At 49.8% G+C, this 24,645-nt stretch overlaps 2 protein-coding genes across 2 annotated transcripts in view; one reads left to right on the top strand and one right to left on the bottom strand.

Annotated features, from left to right (window-relative positions):
• The window catches only part of LOC143785343 (uncharacterized), a 38,497-nt gene extending 19,873 nt beyond the window's left edge, over positions 1–18,624 (top strand). The window contains exons 5-13 of the mRNA XM_077274104.1: positions 5,212–5,296; positions 5,376–5,511; positions 5,586–5,775; positions 5,989–6,097; positions 6,176–6,207; positions 6,284–6,383; positions 6,494–6,559; positions 6,929–7,021; positions 18,248–18,624. Of these exons, the coding sequence (XP_077130219.1) occupies positions 5,212–5,296; positions 5,376–5,511; positions 5,586–5,775; positions 5,989–6,097; positions 6,176–6,207; positions 6,284–6,383; positions 6,494–6,559; positions 6,929–7,021; positions 18,248–18,391 (955 nt within the window). The 3' untranslated portion in view covers positions 18,392–18,624. The remainder of the gene's footprint in view (positions 1–5,211; positions 5,297–5,375; positions 5,512–5,585; positions 5,776–5,988; positions 6,098–6,175; positions 6,208–6,283; positions 6,384–6,493; positions 6,560–6,928; positions 7,022–18,247) is intronic.
• Positions 18,625–18,678: 54 nt separating this feature from the next.
• Positions 18,679–22,772, bottom strand: LOC143785291 (ADP-ribosylhydrolase ARH1-like). Its single transcript, XM_077274039.1, has 8 exons — positions 22,634–22,772; positions 20,357–20,583; positions 20,175–20,273; positions 19,813–19,918; positions 19,660–19,739; positions 19,401–19,584; positions 19,100–19,314; positions 18,679–19,018 (listed from the first exon to the last, which is right to left on the bottom strand). Exons 1-8 carry the CDS (start codon positions 22,642–22,644, stop codon positions 18,861–18,863), a joined length of 1,080 nt encoding a protein of 359 aa, XP_077130154.1. The 5' UTR covers positions 22,645–22,772; the 3' UTR covers positions 18,679–18,860.
• Between the last annotated feature and the right edge of the window lie 1,873 nt (positions 22,773–24,645).

Here is a 24,645-nt window from a genome sequence, read left to right as displayed (position 1 = left end):
AGTCACTGTGTACATACATTACATTACTGATCCTGAGTTACATCCTATATTATACTCCAGAGCTGCACTCACTATTCTGCTGGTGCAGTCACTGTGTACATACATTACATTACTGATCCTGAGTTACATCCTGTATTATACTCCAGAGCTGCACTCACTATTCTGCTGGTGCAGTCACTGTGTACATACATTACATTACTGATCCTGAGTTACCTCCTGTATTATACCCCAGAGCTGCACTCACTATTCTGCTGGTGCAGTCACTGTGTACATACATTACATTACTGATCCTGAGTTACATCCTGTATTATACCCCAGAGCTGCACTCACTATTCTGCTGGTGCAGTGACTGTGCACATACATTACATTACTGATCCTGAGTTACATCCTGTATTATACTCCAGAGCTGCACTCACTATTCTGCTGGTGCAGTCACTGTGTACATACATTACATTACTGATCCTGAGTTACATCCTGTATTATACCCCAGAGCTGCACTCACTATTCTGCTGGTGCAGTCACTGTGTACATACATTACACTACTGATCCTGAGTTACCTCCTGTATTATACCCCAGAGCTGCACTCACTATTCTGCTGGTGCAGTGACTGTGCACATACATTACATTACTGATCCTGAGTTACATCCTGTATTATACTCCAGAGCTGCACTCACTATTCTGCTGGTGCAGTCACTGTGTACATACATTACATTACTGATCCTGAGTTACATCCTGTATTATACCCCAGAGCTGCACTCACTATTCTGCTGGTGCAGTCACTGTGTACATACATTACACTACTGATCCTGAGTTACCTCCTGTATTATACCCCAGAGCTGCACTCACTATTCTGCTGGTGCAGTGACTGTGCACATACATTACATTACTGATCCTGAGTTACCTCCTGTATTATACTCCAGAGCTGCACTCACTATTCTGCTGGTGCAGTCACTGTGTACATACATTACATTACTGATCCTGAGTTACATCCTGTATTATACCCCAGAGCTGCACTCACTATTCTGCTGGTGCAGTCACTATGTACATACATTACATTACTGATCCTGAGTTACCTCCTGTATTATACCCCAGAGCTGCACTTACTATTCTGCTGGTGCAGTCACTGTGTACGTACATTACATTACTGATCCTGAGTTACATCCTGTATTATACCCCAGAGCTGCACTCACTATTCTGCTGGTGCAGTCACTGTGTACATACATTACATTACTGATCCTGAGTTACATCCTGTATTATACTCCAGAGCTGCACTCAGTATTCTGCTGGTGCAGTCACTGTGTACATGCATTACATTACTGATCCTGAGTTACATCCTGTATTATACTCCAGAGCTGCACTCAGTATTCTGCTGGTGCAGTCACTGTGTACATACATTACATTACTGATCCTGAGTTACATCCTGTATTATACCCCAGAGCTGCACTCACTATTCTGCTGGTGCAGTCACTGTGTACATACATTACATTACTGATCCTGAGTTACATTCTGTATTATACTCCAGAGCTGCACTCACTATTCTGCTGGTGCACTCACTGTGTACATACATTACATTACTGATCCTGAGTTACCTCCTGTATTATACCCCAGAGCTGCACTCACTATTCTGCTGGTGCAGTCACTGTGTACATACATTACATTACTGATCCTGAGTTACATCCTGTATTATACTCCAGAGCTGCACTCACTATTCTGCTGGTGCAGTCACTGTGTACATACATTACATTACTGATCCTGAGTTACCTCCTGTATTATACTCCAGAGCTGCACTCACTATTCTGCTGGTGCAGTCACTGTGTACATACATTACATTACTGATCCTGAGTTACATCCTGTATTATACTCCAGAGCTGCACTCACTATTCTGCTGGTGCCGTCACTGTGTACATACATTACATTACTGATCCTGAGTTACCTCCTGTATTATACTCCAGAGCTGCACTCACTATTCTGCTGGTGCAGTCACTGTGTACATACATTACATTACTGATCCTGAGTTACATCCTGTATTATACTCCAGAGCTGCACTCACTATTCTGCTGGTGCAGTCACTGTGTACATACATTACATTACTGATCCTGAGTTACCTCCTGTATTATACCCCAGAGCTGCACTCACTATTCTGCTGGTGCAGTCACTGTGTACATACATTACTGATCCTGAGTTACCTCCTGTATTATACCCCAGAGCTGCACTCACTATTCTGCTGGTGCAGTCACTGTGTACATACATTACATTACTGATTCTGAGTTACCTCCTGTATTATACCCCAGAGCTGCACTCACTATTCTGCTGGTGCAGTCACTGTGTACATACATTACATTACTGATCCTGAGTTACCTCCTGTATTATACTGCAGAGCTGCACTCACTATTCTGCTGGTGCAGTCACTGTGTACATACATTACATTACTGATCCTGAGTTACCTCCTGTATTATACCCCAGAGCTGCACTCACTATTCTGCTGGTGCAGTCACTGTGTACATACATTACTGATCCTGAGTTACCTCCTGTATTATACCCCAGAGCTGCACTCACTATTCTGCTGGTGCAGTCACTGTGTACATACATTACTGATCCTGAGTTACATCCTGTATTATACCCCAGAGCTGCACTCACTATTCTGCTGGTGCAGTCACTGTGTACATACATTACATTACTGATCCTGAGTTACATCCTGTATTATACCCCAGAGCTGCACTCACTATTCTGCTGGTGCAGTCACTGTGTACATACATTACTGATCCTGAGTTACATCCTGTATTATACCCCAGAGCAGCACTCACTATTCTGCTGGTGCAGTCACTGTGTACATACATTACATTACTGATTCTGAGTTACATCCAGTATTATACCCCAGAGCTGCACTCACTATTCTGCTGGTGCAGTCACTGTGTACATACATTACTGATCCTGAGTTACATCCTGTATTATACCCCAGAGCTGCACTCACTATTCTGCTGGTGCAGTCACTGTGTACATACATTACATTACTGATCCTGAGTTACATCCTGTATTATACCCCAGAGCTGCACTCACTATTCTGCTGGTGCAGTCACTGTGTACATACATTACTGATCCTGAGTTACATCCTGTATTATACCCCAGAGCAGCACTCACTATTCTGCTGGTGCAGTCACTGTGTACATACATTACATTACTGATTCTGAGTTACATCCAGTATTATACCCCAGAGCTGCACTCACTATTCTGCTGGTGCAGTCACTGTGTACATACATTACTGATCCTGAGTTACATCCTGTATTATACCCCAGAGCTGCACTCACTATTCTGCTGGTGCAGTCACTGTGTACATACATTACATTACTGATCCTGAGTTACATCCTGTATTATACCCCAGAGCTGCACTCACTATTCTGCTGGTGCAGTCACCGTGTACATACATTACATTACTGATCCTGAGTTACATCCTGTATTATACCCCAGAGCTGCACTCACTATTCTGCTGGTGCAGTCACTGTGTACATACATTACATTACTGATCCTGATTTACATCCTGTATTATACCCCAGAGCTGCACTCACTATTCTGCTGGTGCAGTCACCGTGTGCATACATTACATTACTGATCCTGAGTTACATCCTGTATTATACTCCAGAGCTGCACTCACTATTCTGCTGGTGCAGTCACTGTGTACATACATTACATTACTGATCCTGAGTTACCTCCTGTATTATACCCCAGAGCTGCAATCACTATTCTGCTGGTGCAGTCACTGTGTACATACATTACATTACTGATCCTGAGTTACATCCTGTATTATACTCCAGAGCTGCACTCACTATTCTGCTGGTGCAGTCACTGTGTACATACATTACATTACTGATCCTGAGTTACCTCCTGTATTATACCCCAGAGCTGCACTCACTATTCTGCTGGTGCAGTCACCGTGTACATACATTACATTACTGATCCTGAGTTACATCCTGTACTATACCCCAGAGCTGCACTCACTATTCTGCTGGTGCAGTCACTGTGTACATACATTACATTACTGATCCTGAGTTACCTCCTATATTATATCCCAGAGCTGCACTCACTATTCTGCTGGTGCAGTCACTGTGTACATACATTACATTACCGATCCTGAGTTACCTCCTGTATTATACCCCAGAGCTGCAATCACTATTCTGCTGGTGCAGTCACTGTGTACATACATTACATTACTGATCCTGAGTTACATCCTGTATTATACCCCAGAGCTGCACTCTCTATTCTGCTGGTGCAGTCACTGTGTACATACATTACATTACTGATCCTGAGTTACATCCTGTATTACACTCCAGAGCTGCACTCACTATTCTGCTGGTGCAGTCACTGTGTACATACATTACATTACTGATCCTGAGTTACATCCTGTATTATACCCCAGAGCTGCACTCACTCTGCTGGTGCAGTCACTGTGTACATACATTACATTACTGATCCTGAGTTACATCCTGTATTATACTGCAGAGCTGCACTCACTATTCTGCTGGTGCAGTCACTGTGTACATACATTACATTACTGATCCTGAGTTACCTCCTGTATTATACCCCAGAGCTGCACTCACTATTCTGCTGGTGCAGTCACTGTGTACATACATTACATTACTGATCCTGAGTTACATCCTGTATTATACCCCAGAGCTGCACTCACTATTCTGCTGGTGCAGTCACTGTGTACATACATTACTGATCCTGAGTTATATCCCGTGTATACTCCAGAGCTGCACTAACTATTCTGCTGGTGCAGTCACTGTGTACATACATTACATTACTGATCCTGAGTTACATCCTGTATTATACCCCAGAGCTGCACTCACTATTCTGCTGGTGCAGTCACTGTGTACATACATTACATCACTGATCCTGAGTTACATCATGTATTATACTCCAGAGCTGCACTCACTATTCTGCTGGTGCAGTCACTGTGTACATACATTACATCACTGATCCTGAGTTACATCTTGTATTATACTCCAGAGCTGCACTCACTATTCTGCTGGTGCAGTCACTGTGTACATACATTACATTACTGATCCTGAGTTATATCCTGTATTATACCCCAGAGCTGCACTCACTATTCTGCTGGTGCAGTCACTGTGTACATACATTACATCACTGATCCTGAGTTACCTCCTGTATTATACCCCAGAGCTGCACTCACTATTCTGCTGGTCTCTTCCCCAGTGATTGTGGAGAGGAGGTGATGAGCTGCAGATTTAACCCCTCGGGATCTCTGCTTGCTGTTGGTCTCATCACTGGATCCATAAAGGTGAGGTGCAGTGGGGTGACTGTCTGCAGCGGTGCTGCCGCCGGTGATGTGTTGTGTGCCATGCTCTGTGTGTCTCCAGGTGTACTCCATGCCCGCCGGACACTGGGCGCACACCCTGCAGGACGACCAGTCTGTATCACAACGGCTGCCGGTGACTGCGCTACGATTTCAGCCCTGCAGACCGGCCTCTCGGGGGGAGCTGCTGCTGGCCACATGTGAGATACTAGATCACGTGTCTTAAAGGGATTGTCCCCAGACCCCGAGTCTCACCTGTTCTTCGCCTCCTCAGATGCCAGCGGGCGGGTGAAGTTCTGGCACGTCTCCACCCAGAGCTGCGTGCGTTCCCTGACAGAAGAGCGACAGACCCTCGCCGCTGCCTTCAGTCCGTCCGGCCGCAGTTTCCTGACCGCGGGGTCTAGTGATGAGATCCTTGTATACGACACCGAAACCATGAAGTGTGTGAACATCTGTCAGCCCAGGTCTGTGCCAGTGACACCCCCGGGGCCCCTGACAGCTGGGATCACTGGGGGCCAACCTGCACCACCGCTCAGACCACCAGGGGGCGAGCTGCACACAGCGGGATAGGCCTCCTATTGATATGAATGAGGCTGAATACAGCTCGCCCTCTAGTGGCAGGAGCAGGTATCACATATAATGCCACCTGTAACTATGGTCCCCACTCTCCCCCGCAGCCCCTCGCTCTCTGTGATGGACGGGCACCGCTCCCGGATCTTCGGACTCACCTTCCACCCCCTAAGCGAGGAGAGTTTTGTGTCGGGGGGCTGGGACGACACCGTGCAGGTGAGAGGCCGCGTATGAGCACAGGGCGGTTATTACGCTCCGGGAGTTTATTATAAGCCGCCGTCTTGTCTCTTGCAGTTCTGGGACGTCAGACTGGCTCATTCCTTAAGGTAACGGTGGGCGGATGATGTGCGGGGGGCCGTAGTGTGAGTGACGGGGGTAAAGCTCCCACTCTCCCCTCTCCAGGAAGATCTCCGGACCCCACGTGTGTGGAGACGCCCTGGACATCGATGCGGACACACAGGAGATCCTGATCGGCTCCTGGCGGAAGGAGGAGAATCTGCAGGTGAGGACACGGGGGCCGCCATATTGGAAGCCCCCAGCAGGACTTGTCAGACTCCAGGTGAAGCCCCCTGTAAATCCTTCCATCCTCCACTCATCCGGGGTCTCTCGCAGGTCTGGGATTCCCAAACTGGACAGAAAATGGACACTGTGCCCGACCACTACCGCGGACCCTCCAGGGTGAGTCTGGGGAAACCTGCCGACAGCTCGTGGGGGTCCGACCGCTGCCAGACACTATACTCCAGTCACATCCAGAGCTGCACTCACAATTCTGCTCACCACCTGTTTGGATGCTAGTGGTGTTGTGGCTTCCACACCCTCACACTGGTAATGCACCAATCAGCACGCGGCCCGGACAGCGTAATGCTGGGAGTTGTAGTTTCACATTAGCTCTGTACAGCCAGGAGGAGAGCGGGGAGGTGCGATCACTGAGTTATTGCAGCTCTGGGGGTGACTAGAGTAAATGACTCACGCTGCCTCCATCCCGGTGCGGTGCACTGAGCGGCTGCTCCATGTCCCGGTCCGGTCACGTGTCGCTCTGCCTCCCAGGTGTACGGCTGCCGCTGGTTGGGCGCAGGTCACATGATCGCTGCAGGAAGCGACATCAACATCTGCCGGATCATCGACCGGAATTCCTTCCAGGTGAGAAAGTTCTAGAAATACAGCCACATGATCTCGCGTGTTGTCCCCTTGTACATATCGCGCCCTTGCTGTCCAATCACTGGCACACGTCGTCTTCTCGCAGTCCAATCACTGGCACACGTCGCCTTCTCGCAGTCCCGTCACTGGCACACGTCGCCTTCTCGCAGTCCCGTCACCGGCACACGTTGCCTTCTCGCAGTCCCGTCACCGGCACACGTCGCCTTCTCGCAGTCCCGTCACCGGCACACGTTGCCTTCTCGCAGTCCCATCACTGGCACACGTCGCCTTCTCGCAGTCCCGTCACCGGCACACGTCGCCTTCTCACAGTCCTGTCACTGGCACACGTCGCCTTCTCGCAGTCCCGTCACCGGCACACGTCGCCTTCTCGCAGTCCCGTCACCGGCACACGTTGCCTTCTCGCAGTCCCGTCACCGGCACACGTCGCCTTCTCGCAGTCCTGTCACCGGCACACGTTGCCTTCTCGCAGTCCCGTCACCGGCACACGTCGCCTTCTCGCAGTCCCGTCACCGGCACACGTCGTCTTCTTGCAGTCCCGTCACTGGCACACGTCGCCTTCTCGCAGTCCCATCACTGGCACACGTCGCCTTCTCGCAGTCCCGTCACTGGCACACGTCTCCTTCTCGCAGTCCCGTCACTGGCACACATCGCCTTCTCGCAGTCCCGTCACTGGCACACATCGCCTTCTCGCAGTCCCGTCACTGGCACTCGTCGCCTTCTCACAGTCCTGTCACTGGCACACGTTGCCTTCTCGCAGTCCCGTCACTGGCACACATCGCCTTTTCGCAGTCCCATTGTGATAGAAATATATATATCATGTAGATCTCACTTGCATGTATACTCCTCTATAATCAAATATATACTTATATGCTCACAGCTAATATATACATTATAATCAATGGTTTAAAATGTCTGACACAAACTAATATAACCTAGACAGATCATAAAATGGCTGACATGAACTAATATAAACCAGACAGATCGTATGGGGTTTTCCATCCTTAAAAGCAGAAGAATGTCAGATGTTTGATGACTGCTGATCGAATGTCTCAGCTTGATCAGCAGTCATATGAGCATTAATCACAATATTCCATATATGTTTAGATAACCAATGACAGAGGAGCTAGACAATATGGTAATTAACTAACCACCCCTGACAACCCCTAACCACTCCTTTCTATGTGAAAATATAAAACTATGTATGTACAATAAAATTCAGTATTGATGGAATGTTGTTCTGACACAATGGTGTTGCAGTCTCATTCCTTTGAGCGCTCAAAATACTCAGTCTAATTGGGAGCGGCCACAGCACGCACAGGGATATATTTATCCAACCCTAATATTTCCATAACAGAATGGCGCCCAACGGCTCGGATGAAACGCACACGTGGACCCACTACTGACCGGAACCGAAGTTATGGCCGTGGCTTTGGCACAGGGGCAGGAGACTGCGCAGCTCCATAAGTAAGGTAAGAAAATGTTATCATCTTACCTGAAAGTCCCCTGTGCCCAGTCCTCGTCTATGCTTCTTGCCGGTAAGATGTGGTCACAAATTCCCAGGTAGTGTAAAAAATCCGTAGCCACGAATCCACCCTGGGAGGTGTCTGCTGTGGACCGTGTATGTGTTTGTGTAAAATCCGAGAGAGGAAGGAAAAAGTGACTTTTGTTTATGGTGGCTGGGTAACAGACAGCAGGAGTTCAAATCGCTGAGTAAGCTATCACAGATTCCCGTGCAAGAGGAAAGGAACAGGTAGTTCCGGAGCAGGTGGCTCCAGAATCCAGGCATGGATGGTGATAGTTTTCAGGGGCTACCACAGATTCCCGTAGCCGGCGGCCAGTCAGGACGACCGGAGCGGAGGGTGGTAGAACCCGGCATATGCGTGCCAGTGCGATTGATAGTTGTCTGTTCCCAGCGCAGCCTGCATGTGTCACAGAATTTAAAAGGGCGTCTCTCGGATTGTCTATCTGTGTCTGTTTGTGTCATGTACTATTGCCGCTTTAAGGGCATGAAATAGTAAGAGAAAGTTTTGGTTTTTTTTCCTCTCTTGAACTTCCTCTTTTTCAGCTGAGAGGAGAGATATGCATTGTAAATCAAACTGTCACACACATCTGGTTTTTTTTTTTCAGACTGTTTTCAGCTGCAATGCTGGCTATTTGTGGTTCTTTTTGTGAAGAAGTGAAATTTAAATTGTATCCATCATTTTTGATATGACAAACGGGATTTTAGTGACATTGCATATTAGAATATTATAGTAAAAAAAAAAGAGGAAGTGTGTCTCTGACTGCATTTGGGCGCAGAGATTCTAAAAGAGAAAAAAAAAAAAAAAAGGGAAAAGCCGTTTTCATTTTTAATTCTTTTTACTCTCTTAAAGGGTCTTTTTTTTTTTCTTCCTTTTTGCGGCATTTTAAAATTTTTAATTAAGTTTTCCTCAATCTTCAATCTCTTTATCTTTTTATTTTTTATTTATTTATTTTTGAAAAAAGTTTTTTCTTTACTCTTGTATCAAAGTTTTGAGTTTTTGGTTGTGAACTAAGTTTTTGACGGTTTTCTTATCATTTTGGGTTTTTCTTAGAGTTTTATATACTCATTTTTAGAAGTTTTTTTTAGTACTGTTTTCTTTTTTCATTTTTGTGTGTTTTTTTCATTTTTTACTCTTGCCATGGGGAATAAAGTGGCCGAGCAACAGGAAAGTCTTTTTACTTCCTGATGAGAAAAGAGCCCCTAGATAGTGGCAGGACACGGAAGGTATTAAGTATGTGAAGATTTTGGAAGGTATTAAGTACGTGAAATTCATTAGAATGGCAGACTTCAAGCTGCGGAGTGGCATGACGTAGAAAGGAAAAATAAGGGAAGTTATCTGATGTTAGATTGCTGAAAACTAATACATGGTATAAAGTGGCAGCAGAGCTTACATCGTTTAGGTGTTACAGAAAATTATGTGAGCAAACCAGGAAGTGATTTTTGTGGGTATAAGACAGGAGAATCTGAGTAGTCTGCTTTTAGCAGAATCCATGGTATAGGTAGTTATTTTTGCACAGTATGTGGTGCACCCCGTCTCTCCCTACAGGGAGAAGGCATCATTGCTCCACTCTATTGTTCTCATTCTGTTGTCAGTCTTTTCTCTCTGCATTCTTCTCTCTCTCTCTCTTTTCCTCTCCTCTTCCTCCACATATTTCTTCTCACCCTCCATCTTCTCCTCCCTTCTTCTCCACTTCACAACCACACCTATCTCCTCCTTCTTTTCCTTCTACACACCCATCTCTCCTCCCTCTTCTCCACACTCTCTCTCTCTCTCTCCCCTCCTACTATTCCTTTGTCCCACTCCTCGAACCCTCCCCCTTCTTCTTCCTCTTTTTCCCTCCTTGTTGCCGGCTGGGCCAACGCCCAATTCAAACAATATGGTGCGTACAGCACAAAGTGTCCCTGGCACAGTCCAGCCATTGCCAGTTGTGATATCGGGGAAAGAAGGTGAAAGCCCCCCCTACAGTGGGCAGCCCCAGACATATCAGGCAGCAGTCAGCTCAGCCCTGGGTGCAGAGGGGGGAGGGGTGATATCAGAACGAGCTCACTGACAGATCCTCCGTTACCTCATTTCACAGTCAACAATATTGTAACCCTTAAGATTTTACATGAACTTTGATATCACCATGTATTGATAATGTACAGCTTCAGCACCAGTCAGAGCTGCCTACATCCACATTCACACCAACATGAAACTATAAGCCTAATCCATCATAGCTTCAGCAAGGGGGGAGACATCCTCACATAAAAAAGCAACTTCTGAGTCCAATATCAGCCAGTGTATGACCCCAGTCACAAATATTCCTCTGATGAAGATGAAGAGGGAACATCATACATGCTGTCTAGTACTAGAAAAGAAACCCACAGGCACCAAGAATGCAGCGGCAGATAGAGGCACCACCATTACACTATGTGCACTGCCCTTCAAGTCAGGTGACAATAGTCCAGACCCAGGGATGCATCCCATGCCATTTTACCGAAGAATGTAGCAGAAGCAGCAAACATATGCAGGCAGCTGCAATGATCTCTGGGCCATGAATGAAAATAGAAGCAGGTGATGCACTCTGGCCAATCATGAAGGAACAATTCAAACTTCCAGCAGAATCAGACATACACGCTTGGAAGTCAGGGCCACAGCTAATTGAACAGCTCAGAGAGTGAGCCATGACATGAGCCAAGATAAGACAGAGTCTGTAAAGAAGTTTCAGTGCAGAGTAATGCAAGTATTCCAAGACTTGGGCTTCACCATTGATGACCAGATACACGGGCCTTTGTGCATGGACTGAGACAGCCAATCAGGAAACCACTGATAGTGGCTAGGCCTAGGAACAGGTCAATAGCAGTGGACTGACCCAGAAAAAATGTTTTATGTGCGCCTAGGAGACTGTTTATTGCCGATTGTCACCAAAATTGCACCATTTTAGCACCACAAAAGAGCACAAAGAAGGAAAAGGGTGCCGTGCTGCTGAGAACACCAGAAGGGGAGCCAGAGGTGAAGACGCTACAAAGTGCCGACCAACACACCACCAGAAGAACCGCTGCAGACTCCAGAGAGGAGACACCGACCTCAATAAGGTTAGCAAAGGGGAGAAGCTATGTCGGAGCAGGAGGAAGAAGTGATGGCAGATGCAGCCACAGCCCCTGTAACGCCGCAAGACCTTGGGTTGGATGCAGCCGCCGGTCTCATGGCACCCCGGGCCTCGCCACGAATGCACCTGCAGGCCCCGTCTTACCACCGCAGCTTCAATCAGCAGGCCGGACCCCGCTGCCGCTACAGTACCCATCATGCCGTTGTCCACAGTAGCCAAAGGGATTGAGTCCCAACCAGGGGTGCAGAAGACAGCCCCTCTCATGGTGACCACTGACCTGAAAGCGCAACCACCCTACAAAGACAGAAAAAGTGTCAAGTGTTACATCTGTAGCAAGTTTGGCCATTTCCAGAACCAGTGCAAAGCACTCACGCCCCCGAAGAGACTGGACCCATGCAATCCAAGAGTTGGTCCAGAGAAACAGGTCAAGGAGGAAGTGCAGAAAGCAGTGAAGTACCCCGTCCATAGGACAGAGGCAAGCAAGCCAGGTCTGCAAGACACTACGCTCCTGACATGTAAGACTTCATCTGCAAGACCAGTACCTCAAATTACCCTTAAAATGGATGGCGTTGTCAGATCCAAAGTGGTGCAGCCAGAAGTGTGATGACACCTGTGGAACTCGCTGATCCCACCTGCCTATCAGAATCCTCTGTGTCTCGCATGGGCATTGGTGGTCAAGTCAGACATTCTCAGCTTACAAAGCCACTGAGCGTGTGCACTCAGCCAGGACACTCTATCCTGTCCCAGTTTGTGGTGTAAAGGACCTGCCACTCAACCTGCTGGGAGCGAACCTACTGCAGAAGCTGAAGGCAACCACAGTGTTCCAGGAAGATGGGACAGTGACACTTTCTTCATCCCTGACCCAAGAAGAGTCATGCTGGCGGCCCTACAAGAACATTAAGCAACCAATGAGGCCTACTCAAGGAGGTACTGGACATAGTACCAGAAAGTCTATGGTCTAAGGGACCCCAGCACGTGAGAAAACCTCAAGTTGCCCCAGTACGGGTGTCACTCAAGCCATGTACCCCGTACCCTCGTAAGGCCCAGGCCAGGCCTAGAGTCAAGCTGCCTCTGACCAACTGAAGGTCTACCTGGAAATAGGAATCATTGTTCCTCGCACATCGCCTTGCAATACCCCACTTTTCCCCGTCAAGAAAAAGACTGTAAAAGGAGAGCCAGCCAAGCTCAGAATGGTATCTGACCTGAGAGCTGTGAATGACGCCACAGTGTTTGAAACTGCAATTATGCCGAATCCGCACACTCTGCTCTCAAATGTGCCTGCCACAGCAAAAGTGTTCACAGTGACCGACCTGGCTAAGGTTTTCTTCAGTGTTCCCCCTCATCCGGAAGACCAGTTCCTGTTTGCCTTAATGCACCAGGGGGGACACCACACATGGACAGTGATGCCACAGTGGGCCCAGAACAGCCCTTCACAGTTCACCAAAGCAATGTCCACAGTTCTCACCAACTGAGTCACAGAACAAGCAGAAGTAACCCTGCTACAATACATGGACAATTTACTCCTTTGTGCAGTTGACTTTGACACGTGTAAAGCCCATTCCTTGTATCTCCTACTCTACCTGGCGGAGCAGCACTGCAAGATCTCAAAGAACAAAGTCCAGTGGTGTCTGAAGCAAGTTACGTTCCAGAGACACTGTATTGCTCACCAGGCGAAACAACTGACAGATGACCGGAAGACCACAGTGGAGAAGATGGTCCCTCCGACAACTCCAAAGGTGCTACAGGCCCTCCTTGGTCTAGTTTCATATTGCAGAGCCTGGACCCCTGATGCTTCCGTCCTAATGCAGCCTCTGTGTGAATACGTCAGTGTGACCCCGTTCCTCCAGACAGATGTGGCCTTCAGTTCGTTCAAGAAGTTAAAAGGCTCTGTAGTCTCAGCGCCAGCACTAGGCCTATCTGACTACAAGAAGCCATTCCGTCTCTACTTGATGAGAAGAGAAGGCCTTGCTACTGGAGTCCTGACACAGCCTCAGGGGGGAAAGCAGAGACTTTCGGACTACTTTTCAGCTTGCCTGGATCCAGTTGCAAGGGAAGCCTCTTCCTCCCGCATGAGAGCAGCAGTTGCAGCACACGCCCTCCTGGACAGGACTACTGACATCAGTGGAAAAACCATTGGAAATCCTGGCTCTGCATGACATCTCAGCAATCCTCAACCAAACCCAGCTAAAACATCTCTCCACCGCCAGGCATCTTCGCCTCCAGTGCTCTCTACGCCTGCCCAACAATGTCACCATCTCCAAATGCACAGTCCTCAATCCGCCCACTCTACTCCCACTCCCAAGGGGGGATACAGATACGGATCCTCAGATAAAAAGTCTGATCAAAATCTGCATGATACCTTCTGCAGGGATCTGAATTTGCTCCGGACGGATGTCCATGATTGCTTCAGCATCATGCAACAGGAAACAGCAGGACTACCCAAGGTGGCAGAAGAGCCACTGACCAACCCAGAGTTGATCCTCTATGTGTATGGCTCCAGATTTGCAGATGATGAAGGAAGATTCCACACGGGAGGTGCAGCGACCAGCAATCAAGAGATCCTGTGGTCCAGAAGTCTGCCGCCCAGTCTGTCAGCCCAGGAAGCAGAACTGATAGCGCTGATGAAGGCCTACCAGATGGCAGAAGACAAGACTGAGAAAATGTATACCGATTCAAGGTACTTGCATGGCATAGCACACGACTTCGGACCCATCTGGGCTGCAAGGGACTTCCTCACAGCAAGCGGAACAACCGTGAAGCATCAATGGAGCCATTAAGGACCTGCTGAACACACTTCAACTTCCAAAAGTGGTGACAATGCTAAAAGTCAAAGCGCATGGAAAACTAAACACAGTAGGGGCACGAGGCAACAACATGGCGGATATGGCAGCCAAAGAAACAGTCAAGGGAAGACAATATGGACAAGTGGAAGAGGTCGTAGAGCCGGACGGCTACTACAGGACGGCTGAAGACAGGAAACCTGACAAGATGACTGTGATCTGCTCAAAAAGCTGCAAGACCAAGCCCCAAAGGACAAGAAGGAATGCTGGATGCAGAAGTGAGCAACACATGAAGAAGGAAGGGTATACTAAATGGACTACAAACCCTGTTTACCCCGAAGCATGTACCCTATGGTGGTCCAGTGGGCACATGGGCCCACACACAGATTTAAGACACAGATGAATGATCCGATTGGTGCTTACTGGTTCGCTCCAGAAATCTCCACCCTAACAGCCAAGTTCATAAACAGCTGTCTGACCTGTGGCAAATGCAACCCTGGAAGAATGAAGAAAGTTCCCACACATCAACTTGCCAGACCACTGTACCCCCTTCCAGAGGATCCAGATAGACCACATCCAGATGCCGCCAAGTGGAGAATTCGAATATGCCCTTGTGGCCGTGGACATGTTCTCAAGATGACAGCCAGAAGCTTTCCCAGTGAAAAACCAGTCAGCAAAGACTACTGCAAAGAAGCTACTCTCAGAGACGAGATATGCAGCTATGGGGTCCCAGAAGTGATAGAGAGTGACCAGGGACCCGCATTCACAGCAAATCTCACACGAGAGATCTAGTCAGCAGTAGGATCAGACTTAGGCCTACACACTCCCAATCACACTACTCAGTGTTAGGCACACTCCCAGAGACCCAGAAAAGCTGTTACCATATGAAATTTTGTTTGTGTCTAGTCCCAGGTTAGGGGTATCCTTTCCCTTAGCAGCTGATTATGTAATATGATACTTTGTCTGCTTATGTAATTGAAATCACCAAGAAACTTGCTAACATCCATTCTCGAGTTTTTTCTTCATTGCCAGATCCAGATTCAGTGTCCGGTATGCACTCCTAGAAGCCAGGAGACTGGGTGTTGGTGAAAAAGCTTGTAAGGAGAACACCACTCGATCCCAGATTTGATGGTCCTGCTCAAGTGCTGCTGATGACACCAAACTCTGTGAAACTGGAGGGAAGACTCGCTTGGATCCACTCATCGCATGGCAAGAAAACTCCCCTACCAGAAGATGACACCCAAGCCAGAATGATGTCGTGGATGCCCTGCCTGACCGGAAAAGATGACCTACCTGATAAAGACTGCACATCGCTCACTACACATGCTATTGACTAAGAGACTGATTGCAATGAACCCCCGTTAGGGACAGATCTCCTGACCGCCCATTTGCGAAAAGTCTGTATGGAGTGGGGCACAGGCGTTAGGCTTGTGTCAGTTCGCCAACAGCACAAAAGAGTTGCAGCGCTTTGGGACAGGAGGCTAGGATTAGGGCAAGTGATATCTAAGGGGGGCTTGTGATAGAAATATATATATCATGTAGATCTCACTTGCATGTATACTCCTCTATAATCAAATATATACTTATATGCTCACAGCTAATATATACATTATAATCAATGGTTTAAAATGTCTGACACAAACTAATATAACCTAGACAGATCATAAAATGGCTGACATGAACTAATATAAACCAGACAGATCGTATGGGGTTTTCCATCCTTAAAAGCAGAAGAATGTCAGATGTTTGATGACTGCTGATCGAATGTCTCAGCTTGATCAGCAGTCATATGAGCATTAATCACAATATTCCATATATGTTTAGATAACCAATGACAGAGGAGCTAGACAATATGGTAATTAACTAACCACCCCTGACAACCCCTAACCACTCCTTTCTATGTGAAAATATAAAACTATGTATGTACAATAAAATTCAGTATTGATGGAATGTTGTTCTGACACAATGGTGTTGCAGTCTCATTCCTTTGAGCGCTCAAAATACTCAGTCTAATTGGGAGCGGCCACAGCACGCACAGGGATATATTTATCCAACCCTAATATTTCCATAACACATCACTGGCACACATCGCCTTCTCGCAATCCCTTTACTGGCACACGTCGCCTTCTCACAGTCCCGTCACTGGCACACATCGCCTTCTCACAGTCCCATCACTGGCACACATCGCCTTCTCGCAATCCCTTTACTGGCACACGTCGCCTTCTCACAGTCCCGTCACTGGCACACATCGCCTTCTCACAGTCCCGTCACTGGCACACATCGCCTTCTCACAGTCCCGTCACCGGCACACGTCGCCTTCTCGCAGTCCCGTCACCGGCACACATCGTCTTCTTGCAGTCCCGTCACTGGCACACATCGCCTTCTGGCAGTCCTGTCACTGGCACACATCGCCTTCTGGCAGTCCCGTCACTGGCACACGTCGCCTTCTGGCAGTCCTGTCACTGGCACACATCGCCTTCTGGCAGTCCTGTCACTGGCACACGTCGCCTTCTCACAGTCCCGTCACTGACACACATCGCCTTCTCACAGTCCTACGTCGCCTTCTCACAGTCCTGTCACTGGCACACGTCGCCTTCTCACAGTCCTACGTCGCCTTCTCACAGTCCTGTCACTGGCACACGTTGCCTTCTCACAGTCCCGTCACTGGCACACATCGCCTTCTCACAGTCCTGTCACTGGCACACATCGCCTTCTCGCAGTCCTGTCACCGGCACACGTCGCCTTCTTGCAGTCCCGTCACTGGCACACGTCGCCTTCTTGCAGTCCTGTCACTGGCACACGTCGCCTTCTTGCAGTCCCGTCACTGGCACACGTCGCCTTCTTGCAGTCCTGTCACTGGCACACGTCGCCTTCTTGCAGTCCTGTCACTGGCACACGTCGCCTTCTCACAGTCCCGTCACTGGCACACATCGCCTTCTCACAGTCCTGTCACTGGCACACGTCGCCTTCTCGCAGTCCCGTCACCGGCACACGTCGCCTTCTCGCAGTCCCGTCACCGGCACACATCGCCTTCTGGCAGTCCTGTCACTGGCACACATCGCCTTCTGGCAGTCCCGTCACTGGCACACGTCGCCTTCTGGCAGTCCTGTCACTGGCACACATCGCCTTCTGGCAGTCCTGTCACTGGCACACATCGCCTTCTGGCAGTCCTGTCACTGGCACACATCGCCTTCTGGCAGTCCTGTCACTGGCACACGTCGCCTTCTCACAGTCCCGTCACTGACACACATCGCCTTCTCACAGTCCTACGTCGCCTTCTCACAGTCCTGTCACTGGCACACGTTGCCTTCTCACAGTCCCGTCACTGGCACACATCGCCTTCTCACAGTCCTGTCACTGGCACACATCGCCTTCTCGCAGTCCTGTCACCGGCACACGTCGCCTTCTTGCAGTCCCGTCACTGGCACACGTCGCCTTCTTGCAGTCCTGTCACTGGCACACGTCGCCTTCTTGCAGTCCCGTCACTGGCACACGTCGCCTTCTTGCAGTCCTGTCACTGGCACACATCGCCTTCTCACAGTCCTGTCACTGGCACACGTCGCCTTCTCGCAGTCCCGTCACCGGCACACGTCGCCTTCTCGCAGTCCCGTCACTGGCACACGTCGCCTTCTTGCAGTCCCGTCACTGGCACACGTCGCCTTCTTGCAGTCCTGTCACTGGCACACGTCGCCTTCTTGCAGTCCCGTCACTGGCACACGTCGCCTTCTCGCAGTCCCGTCACTGGCACACGTCGCCTTCTTGCAGTCCTGTCACTGGCACACGTTGCTAATTCACACTTGATGTTCTCTTTCTCCAGACTCGGGGGAGCCTGGTTGACTTGCCCTGTGGAGTCTACAGTCTGGACGTCTCGTCGCCCGTCTCGCCAGCCGCCCCTCTTCTCGCCGTCACCTCTGGGCACAGAGTCTTCCTGCTGCGTCCTACAGGCAGCTCCTTCTCCTGACACCTCCGTGTACAGAGAACCACCACCCCCATCATCCATTGTGCAGCTCTTTATTTGCAGGTTTGCTCCGGCCAGAGTCAGCAGTCAGTGCCACATTGCCATCTGCCACAAGTTCTGTGCCACGCCGATGCCCCCTCACCCATTACTGACCGATCACACACCGGATCCTCCCACAAGAGGGCGACAATTCCACTTTATATCCCCGACTCCCGATAATAAAGATCTTTTCCGATTCTGCGCAGTTCTCGTGGTGTCCACCAGGAGGCGATGAGGAACGTTCCATAGAATCACAGGATTTTATCACTGCGGATTTTATTACTTGTTTTCCTACAAAGTCACATGATGAAATTAGCATAAAAGCAGTTGATTTCACTTATCTGACTACAAGTTATCACAGAGCAGCATTCTATGACATAACCGAGCCGGAGTTCCCCTTTAAGTGTGGTATTATGTCCAGAGGTCTCCAGGGTCAGTGATCGGCCCAGGCCAGCTGGTGCAGGGAGTGGGCCACCGCCTCCATCCTCTCCCTGTATTCCAGGTGACTGTAGTTTCCCTCTGGGACCCCTGTAAGTCCATGGAGGGCCCCCCAGCAGCTGCCGGCAATCACCCCGGTGGAGTCGCTGTCACCTGTGGGGACGGACAGTGTAAGCGCGGAGTCTGGCTGTACCATGAACCAAGCAGGGGCCGGAATATAACCCCGCTACCTACCCCCATGAAACATGGACCTGCTGCACAGCTCCCCCCAGGATCCCTGGGCCCCCAGGAGAGCATCATAGGCGATCATAGGAGCGTCATGCCCGCTACGCCCCGGCCAGCCATCCAGACTCCACCGCCCGTACTCCACATCCCGCTCCGCCGCGCCGTAAGGAGATGGGAACCGCGCCGGCCCGGCCCCCTGCAGAAGACCCCTCTCCGACAGGTACCTGGGGGGGAGAACCTCAGAATAGTCACAGAATAAGAGGATACAGCCTGCAGTGTAAAGAATGGTGGTTAGGATTGTGCCCCTCACCTCTCCCAGGACTGCTGGAAATAATCCCACGCCTCCAGGTGGCGCTCCGCGTCCGGGTCTGTGGAGCGCACGTACTCCAGCGCCAGAGGGAGCGTCTCCAGCAGGCGGAGGCCCCACTGTTCTAGCGGGACCCTCTGCACTGCCAGCGATGTGAAGAGCGCGGAGGCCAGAGAGCCCAGATACCCTGCGGAGAGCGCGGGACAATGACACCCACCACAGCCGCAGCGGCGCTCGGCCCCCCGGAGCTGCAATCACTCACCTGTCGGGTGGTTGTGCGTCATCTTCCCGCTCTCCACGCTGACAGCGACCAGAAGAGACCGCTCAGAGGGACGCGGGAACCTGCGGAGAGACTCCCATACATCACACACTAATGGGGGGCACAGGGGACCCCCGATATTTATTGGCTCCTCACCTCAGCCCTATACACATGGATCTCATGGCCGCTCCGCATCCGGTCGCCGAGGGGTTAAAGGGGATTTTGTAGCCGCCAGGTTCCCCGGGGCGCAACTGAGAGGTTCCTAAAACCAGAGGAGGGTCCATGACGGCTTCTGCTCTAGTCACCCCCAGAGCTGCATCCTACTGCTTCAGGGCCTGAGTGCGCTAAGCTGCGATGCATTGTGGGAGATGTGGCGACCCGGCACTGCGGCACCGGAGCGTAACGGGCTCCATTGGGTTACAGACATTACATCTCCCACAATGCACGGCGCCAACATTTCAGAGCAGAATTATGATTTCAGCTCTGGAGTACAAAACTAAGGAAAGCAACCTTCTTACCCAGAATGCTCGTGGGTCCGGGCTTCCGTCCCTCCATATCCGTCATGGCGGACACGTATCTTGCGGCCAGGTCGTGATACAGCTCGTCATCCTGCTTCCCTGTGGGCAGCGAACGGGAGAAGTCAGGAAGTGATCTGATTGGATGATCCGGACCCCCGTCCGCCATAATATAGACCACCCACCCGATGCCAGGCTCTCGCCCGTCGCCAGGTGGAGCACGGTGTCGTCACTGACCGGCCAGTCCGGGAGAGCCGCCCTGATCTTGTCCAGTCCTCCCAGCGCCTGCAGCTCCGCGTGGATCTGGGGCCCCGACTTACAATATTCCCACAGCTGGTTCCTGTAGCCCAGAGCATCTCCGGCCCCGCTCAGCAGCATGGCGGCCACGTAGAGGTCACGTGACGGCGCCGGCCTGAGACACAGGATTAGACGTTATAGGCGCTCAGAAACCCACCCCCGTGCTTTACACTGCAGCCCTGCCGCCAAAATCAGTCACTCCACTGAGCTGCATTGTCGGCGGTAGCCTAACCCTCGCCTCCTCTTATCGCAGGCTCAGGCTGCACCTCTGCTCCTCCTCTGCGCTGTACGGCTCCTACTCATTTGTGAGACACACGGACGAGCGCAATCCGATAAAAAATCAGACTGAACTCTGACCAATGTTATTCAATGGCTGACATCGCATCTGCCATTATCTCCTCAGCTGAAATCGGAGAAGTGCTGTCCGTTTATTACGCACCGGTGTCCTTTGTAAAGTCGGTAATTTGTATGCGGCTACTGTAAAATCACACTGACAGGTTAGAATAGATATATACACATAGAATACATAGATGTCAGTGACACACACACATATATATATCTGTATTTATATTACATAGAATAGTCGGTAATTCATCTGTCGTGTTCTGTAAAATCCCTGCAGGAGCCGACAGGACAGAAGAGATGGATCACATACAGTAAATACACATAGAACAGGTAGATATATAGATGTCAGTGACCAATACTTATAGTTACTGGACATGTAATTAATAAAAGATTATTTTACGGAAAAAATGTTGTGGGCTCCCGTGCAATTTTCAAAACCAGCAGAGGTAAAGCCGACAGCTGGGGGCAGATGTTTATAGCCTGGGAAGGGGGTAATACTCATGGAGCTACCCAGGCTATTAATATCAGCTCACAGCTGTATACTTAGCCTTTACTGGCTATTAAAATAGGGGACCCCGCAAAAAATAACGTAAGTTACCCCATAATTAATAACCAGCAAAGGCTATGCAGACAGCTGTGGGCTGACATTAATAGCCTAGGAAGGGACCATGGATATTGGCCCCCCTCCTGGCTAAAAACATCAGCACTCAGCCGCCCCAGAAAAGGCGCATCTGTAAGATGTGCTAATTCTGGCACTTAGCCTCTCTCTTCCCACTTGCCCTGTAGCGGTGGCATATGGGGTAATAGTTTGGGGGTTAATGGAGAGGCGTCAATAAGAACCTATCCATCACTAATCCTATTGTTGTTACATGTTTAATAAAGAGACAGCCTATTTGCACACACTGTACTAATTGTATTTGTCACTGACATCTATATATCTACCTATTCTATGTGTATTTACTGTATGTCATCCATCTCTTCTGTCCTGACGGCTCCTGCAGGGATTTTACAGAAGCCGGAGGAAGTATTACCGGTTATTCTTATATCTCTCTATGAAATATAAAGATATATATATATATATATATATATATATATATATATACATATATATACAGCTATTCTATGTGTATATATCCTATCTTATTCTATTATAAACCATCAGTGTGATTTTACTGTACGCGCACAGGAATTTCCGGCTTTTCCATCAATTATATATATATGTGTGTGTGTGTTTTGAAGACTATTTTGTATGTAAAAGCTCATGTTAAAATCGCATCGTACTCGTCCGTTTTTTCTTACATACGGGTAGGAGCCCCTTACACTGCAGCTATGATCAGTGACCCGGGAGTGTAATCTCCAGCTTCCTCCATGCTTTACACTGCAGCTCTGCCTGCTGGACGGCGGATTTCTATTACACGCAGTGCTGGCAAAAGACCAGCAGGTGTCACTGCTCAGAGCCCCTAAAACCATTAAAGGGGAAGTGCACCATCTGGGACAGAACCATTTGTGCAGTGAAGGAGGGGTGATCCCTGGTAACATCCATGGCCTCATCCAGCTCCAGTGACACTGGAGACCCTTAGATCAGGGCTGAGGAGGGGGATCTATGGGGGAAGAAGAGGGGGATCTATGGGGGAGGAGGGGGATCTATGGGGGGCCTCAGCCCTTCTTCTCACTCCTCCCATTATGAATCACCCTGAAGTGCCTGATAACAGGGAGCAATAGATTGTAACCGCAGCTCATGGGAAAATTACAATTGCAAGGGTCCTGTCTCTTTAAGAGGAGTAGGGTAGTGAGGCGCTGCAGCAGCTCCGGTCTCTTACTTGCTCTCCATGTTGTGTCCTTCTGTGCTGCGCAGCAAACTTCTTCCCAGAATCCCCCCTCTCCTGTCCTGGAGTCATGTGACCTGCATGTCCTCGGTGTAACCCCTTCACTGCCGGGGCTCAGCGCCTTCTGTGTCTATTTCTGGGCACTCAGCCACCGGGGAGGTCAAAGTTCACCAGGCTACTTATTAAGGGTACTGTCACACAGTGCCATTTTCATCGCTTCGACCGCACGATTCGTGACGTTGCAGCGTCGTATAAGTATCGCTCCAGCGTCGTAGACTGCGGTCACACGTTGCAATACATGGCGCTGGAGCGATAATTTCATGACGTATTTGCGCTGTAGAAGCCGTTGGTTACTGTGCACACATCGTATACAACCTGTGTCACACGATGCAATCATGCCGCCACAGCGGGACACTAGACGACGAAAGAAAGTTTCAAACGATCTGCTACGACGTACGATTCTCAGCGAGGATCCGGATCGCAGTAGCGTGTCAGACACAGCGATATCGTAACGATATCGCTAGAACGTCACGAATCGTGCCGTCGTAGCGATGAAAATTGCACTGTGTGACGGTACCCTAACTGGGTGTATATAGAATGACAGGGTCACACAGGGCGATGACGAATGTGGGGCAACGAGGGGCAGAAAGGCACCCGGCGTCCCCCAATACTCTGCCTCTACATATATGTGTCGCCCCCTGCTGGTGCAGTGTCTGTACAGGGCATGCTCTGCAGTGCTGCATTGTGTGAGATGTAGCGTGCACGTGTCGCCCCCTGCTGGTGCAAAGTCTGTACAGGGCATGCTCTGCAGTGCTGCATTGTGTGAGATGTAGTGTGCACGTGTCGCCCCCTGCTGGTGCAGTGTCTATACAGGGCATGCTCTGCAGTGCTACATTGTGTGAGATGTAGTGTGCACGTGTCGCCCCCTGCTGGTGCAGTGTCTGTACAGGGCATGCTCTGCAGTGCTGCATTGTGTGAGGTGTAGCGTGCACGTGTCGCCCCCTGCTGGTGCAAAGTCTGTACAGGGCATGCTCTGCAGTGCTGCATTGTGTGAGATGTAGTGTGCACGTGTCGCCCCCTGCTGGTGCAGTGTCTGTACAGGGCATGCTCTGCAGTGCTGCATTGTGTGAGATGTAGTGTGCATGTGTCGCCCCCTGCTGGTGCAGTGTCTGTACAGGGCATGCTCTGCAGTGCTACATTGTGTGAGATGTGTGGATGTGTCGCCCCCTGCTGGTGCAGTGTCTGTACAGGGCATGCTCTGCAGTGCTGCATTGTGTGAGGTGTAGCGTGCATGTGTCGCCCCCTGCTGGTGCAGTGTCTATACAGGGCATGCTCTGCAGTGCTGGATTGTGTGAGATGTAGTGTGCACGTGTCGCCCCCTGCTGGTGCAGTGTCTGTACAGGGCATGCTCTGCAGTGCTACATTGTGTGAGGTGTAGCGTGCATGTGTCGCCCCCTGCTGGTGCAGTGTCTGTACAGGGCATGCTCTGCAGTGCTGCATTGTGTGAGATGTAGCGTGCATGTGTCGCCCCCTGCTGGTGCAGTGTCTGTACAGGGCATGCTCTGCAGTGCTGCATTGTGTGAGGTGTAGCGTGCATGTGTCGCCCCCTGCTGGTGCAGTGTCTGTACAGGGCATGCTCTGCAGTGCTGGATTGTGTGAGATGTAGTGTGCACGTGTCGCCCCCTGCTGGTGCAGTGTCTGTACAGGGCATGCTCTGCAGTGCTGCATTGTGTGAGGTGTAGTGTGCATGTGTAAGGAGGTGGTATTGACCCTCGTGTGCTTCCTCTCTTCTGAACGCTGTTCACATGTGTCATGTGCGGCACCCTGACAGTTATTCATGTCCACTAACGCTAATGTAATGTGCGGTTCACTAATGTTCATTAATGTGTGTCATGTATTGTAATGTGATGCATTTGTTATACACTGTGTGTAAGCATAGGGACAGTATAGGACCATAGGGGGATTAGAATAGAGGGGGCACATTAGAGATAGAGAATAGGATAGAT

This window comes from Ranitomeya variabilis, chromosome 7 (genome assembly GCF_051348905.1).
Source record: "Ranitomeya variabilis isolate aRanVar5 chromosome 7, aRanVar5.hap1, whole genome shotgun sequence".
Classification (NCBI taxonomy): Eukaryota; Metazoa; Chordata; class Amphibia; order Anura; family Dendrobatidae; genus Ranitomeya; species Ranitomeya variabilis.
This window is presented reverse-complemented; position numbering and strand designations above follow the sequence as displayed.

What these genes read in the sequence shown, in the direction of transcription:
- LOC143785291 (XM_077274039.1), bottom strand. An exon ending in GGGCGAGAGCCTGGCATCGG is followed by an intron (nt 20,274 to 20,356) that starts GTGGGTGGTCTA and finishes CGCTGCCCACAG; the next exon opens with GGAAGCAGGATGACGAGCTG. An exon ending in CGGACCCACGAGCATTCTGG is followed by an intron (nt 19,919 to 20,174) that starts GTAAGAAGGTTG and finishes CTCTGGTTTTAG; the next exon opens with GAACCTCTCAGTTGCGCCCC.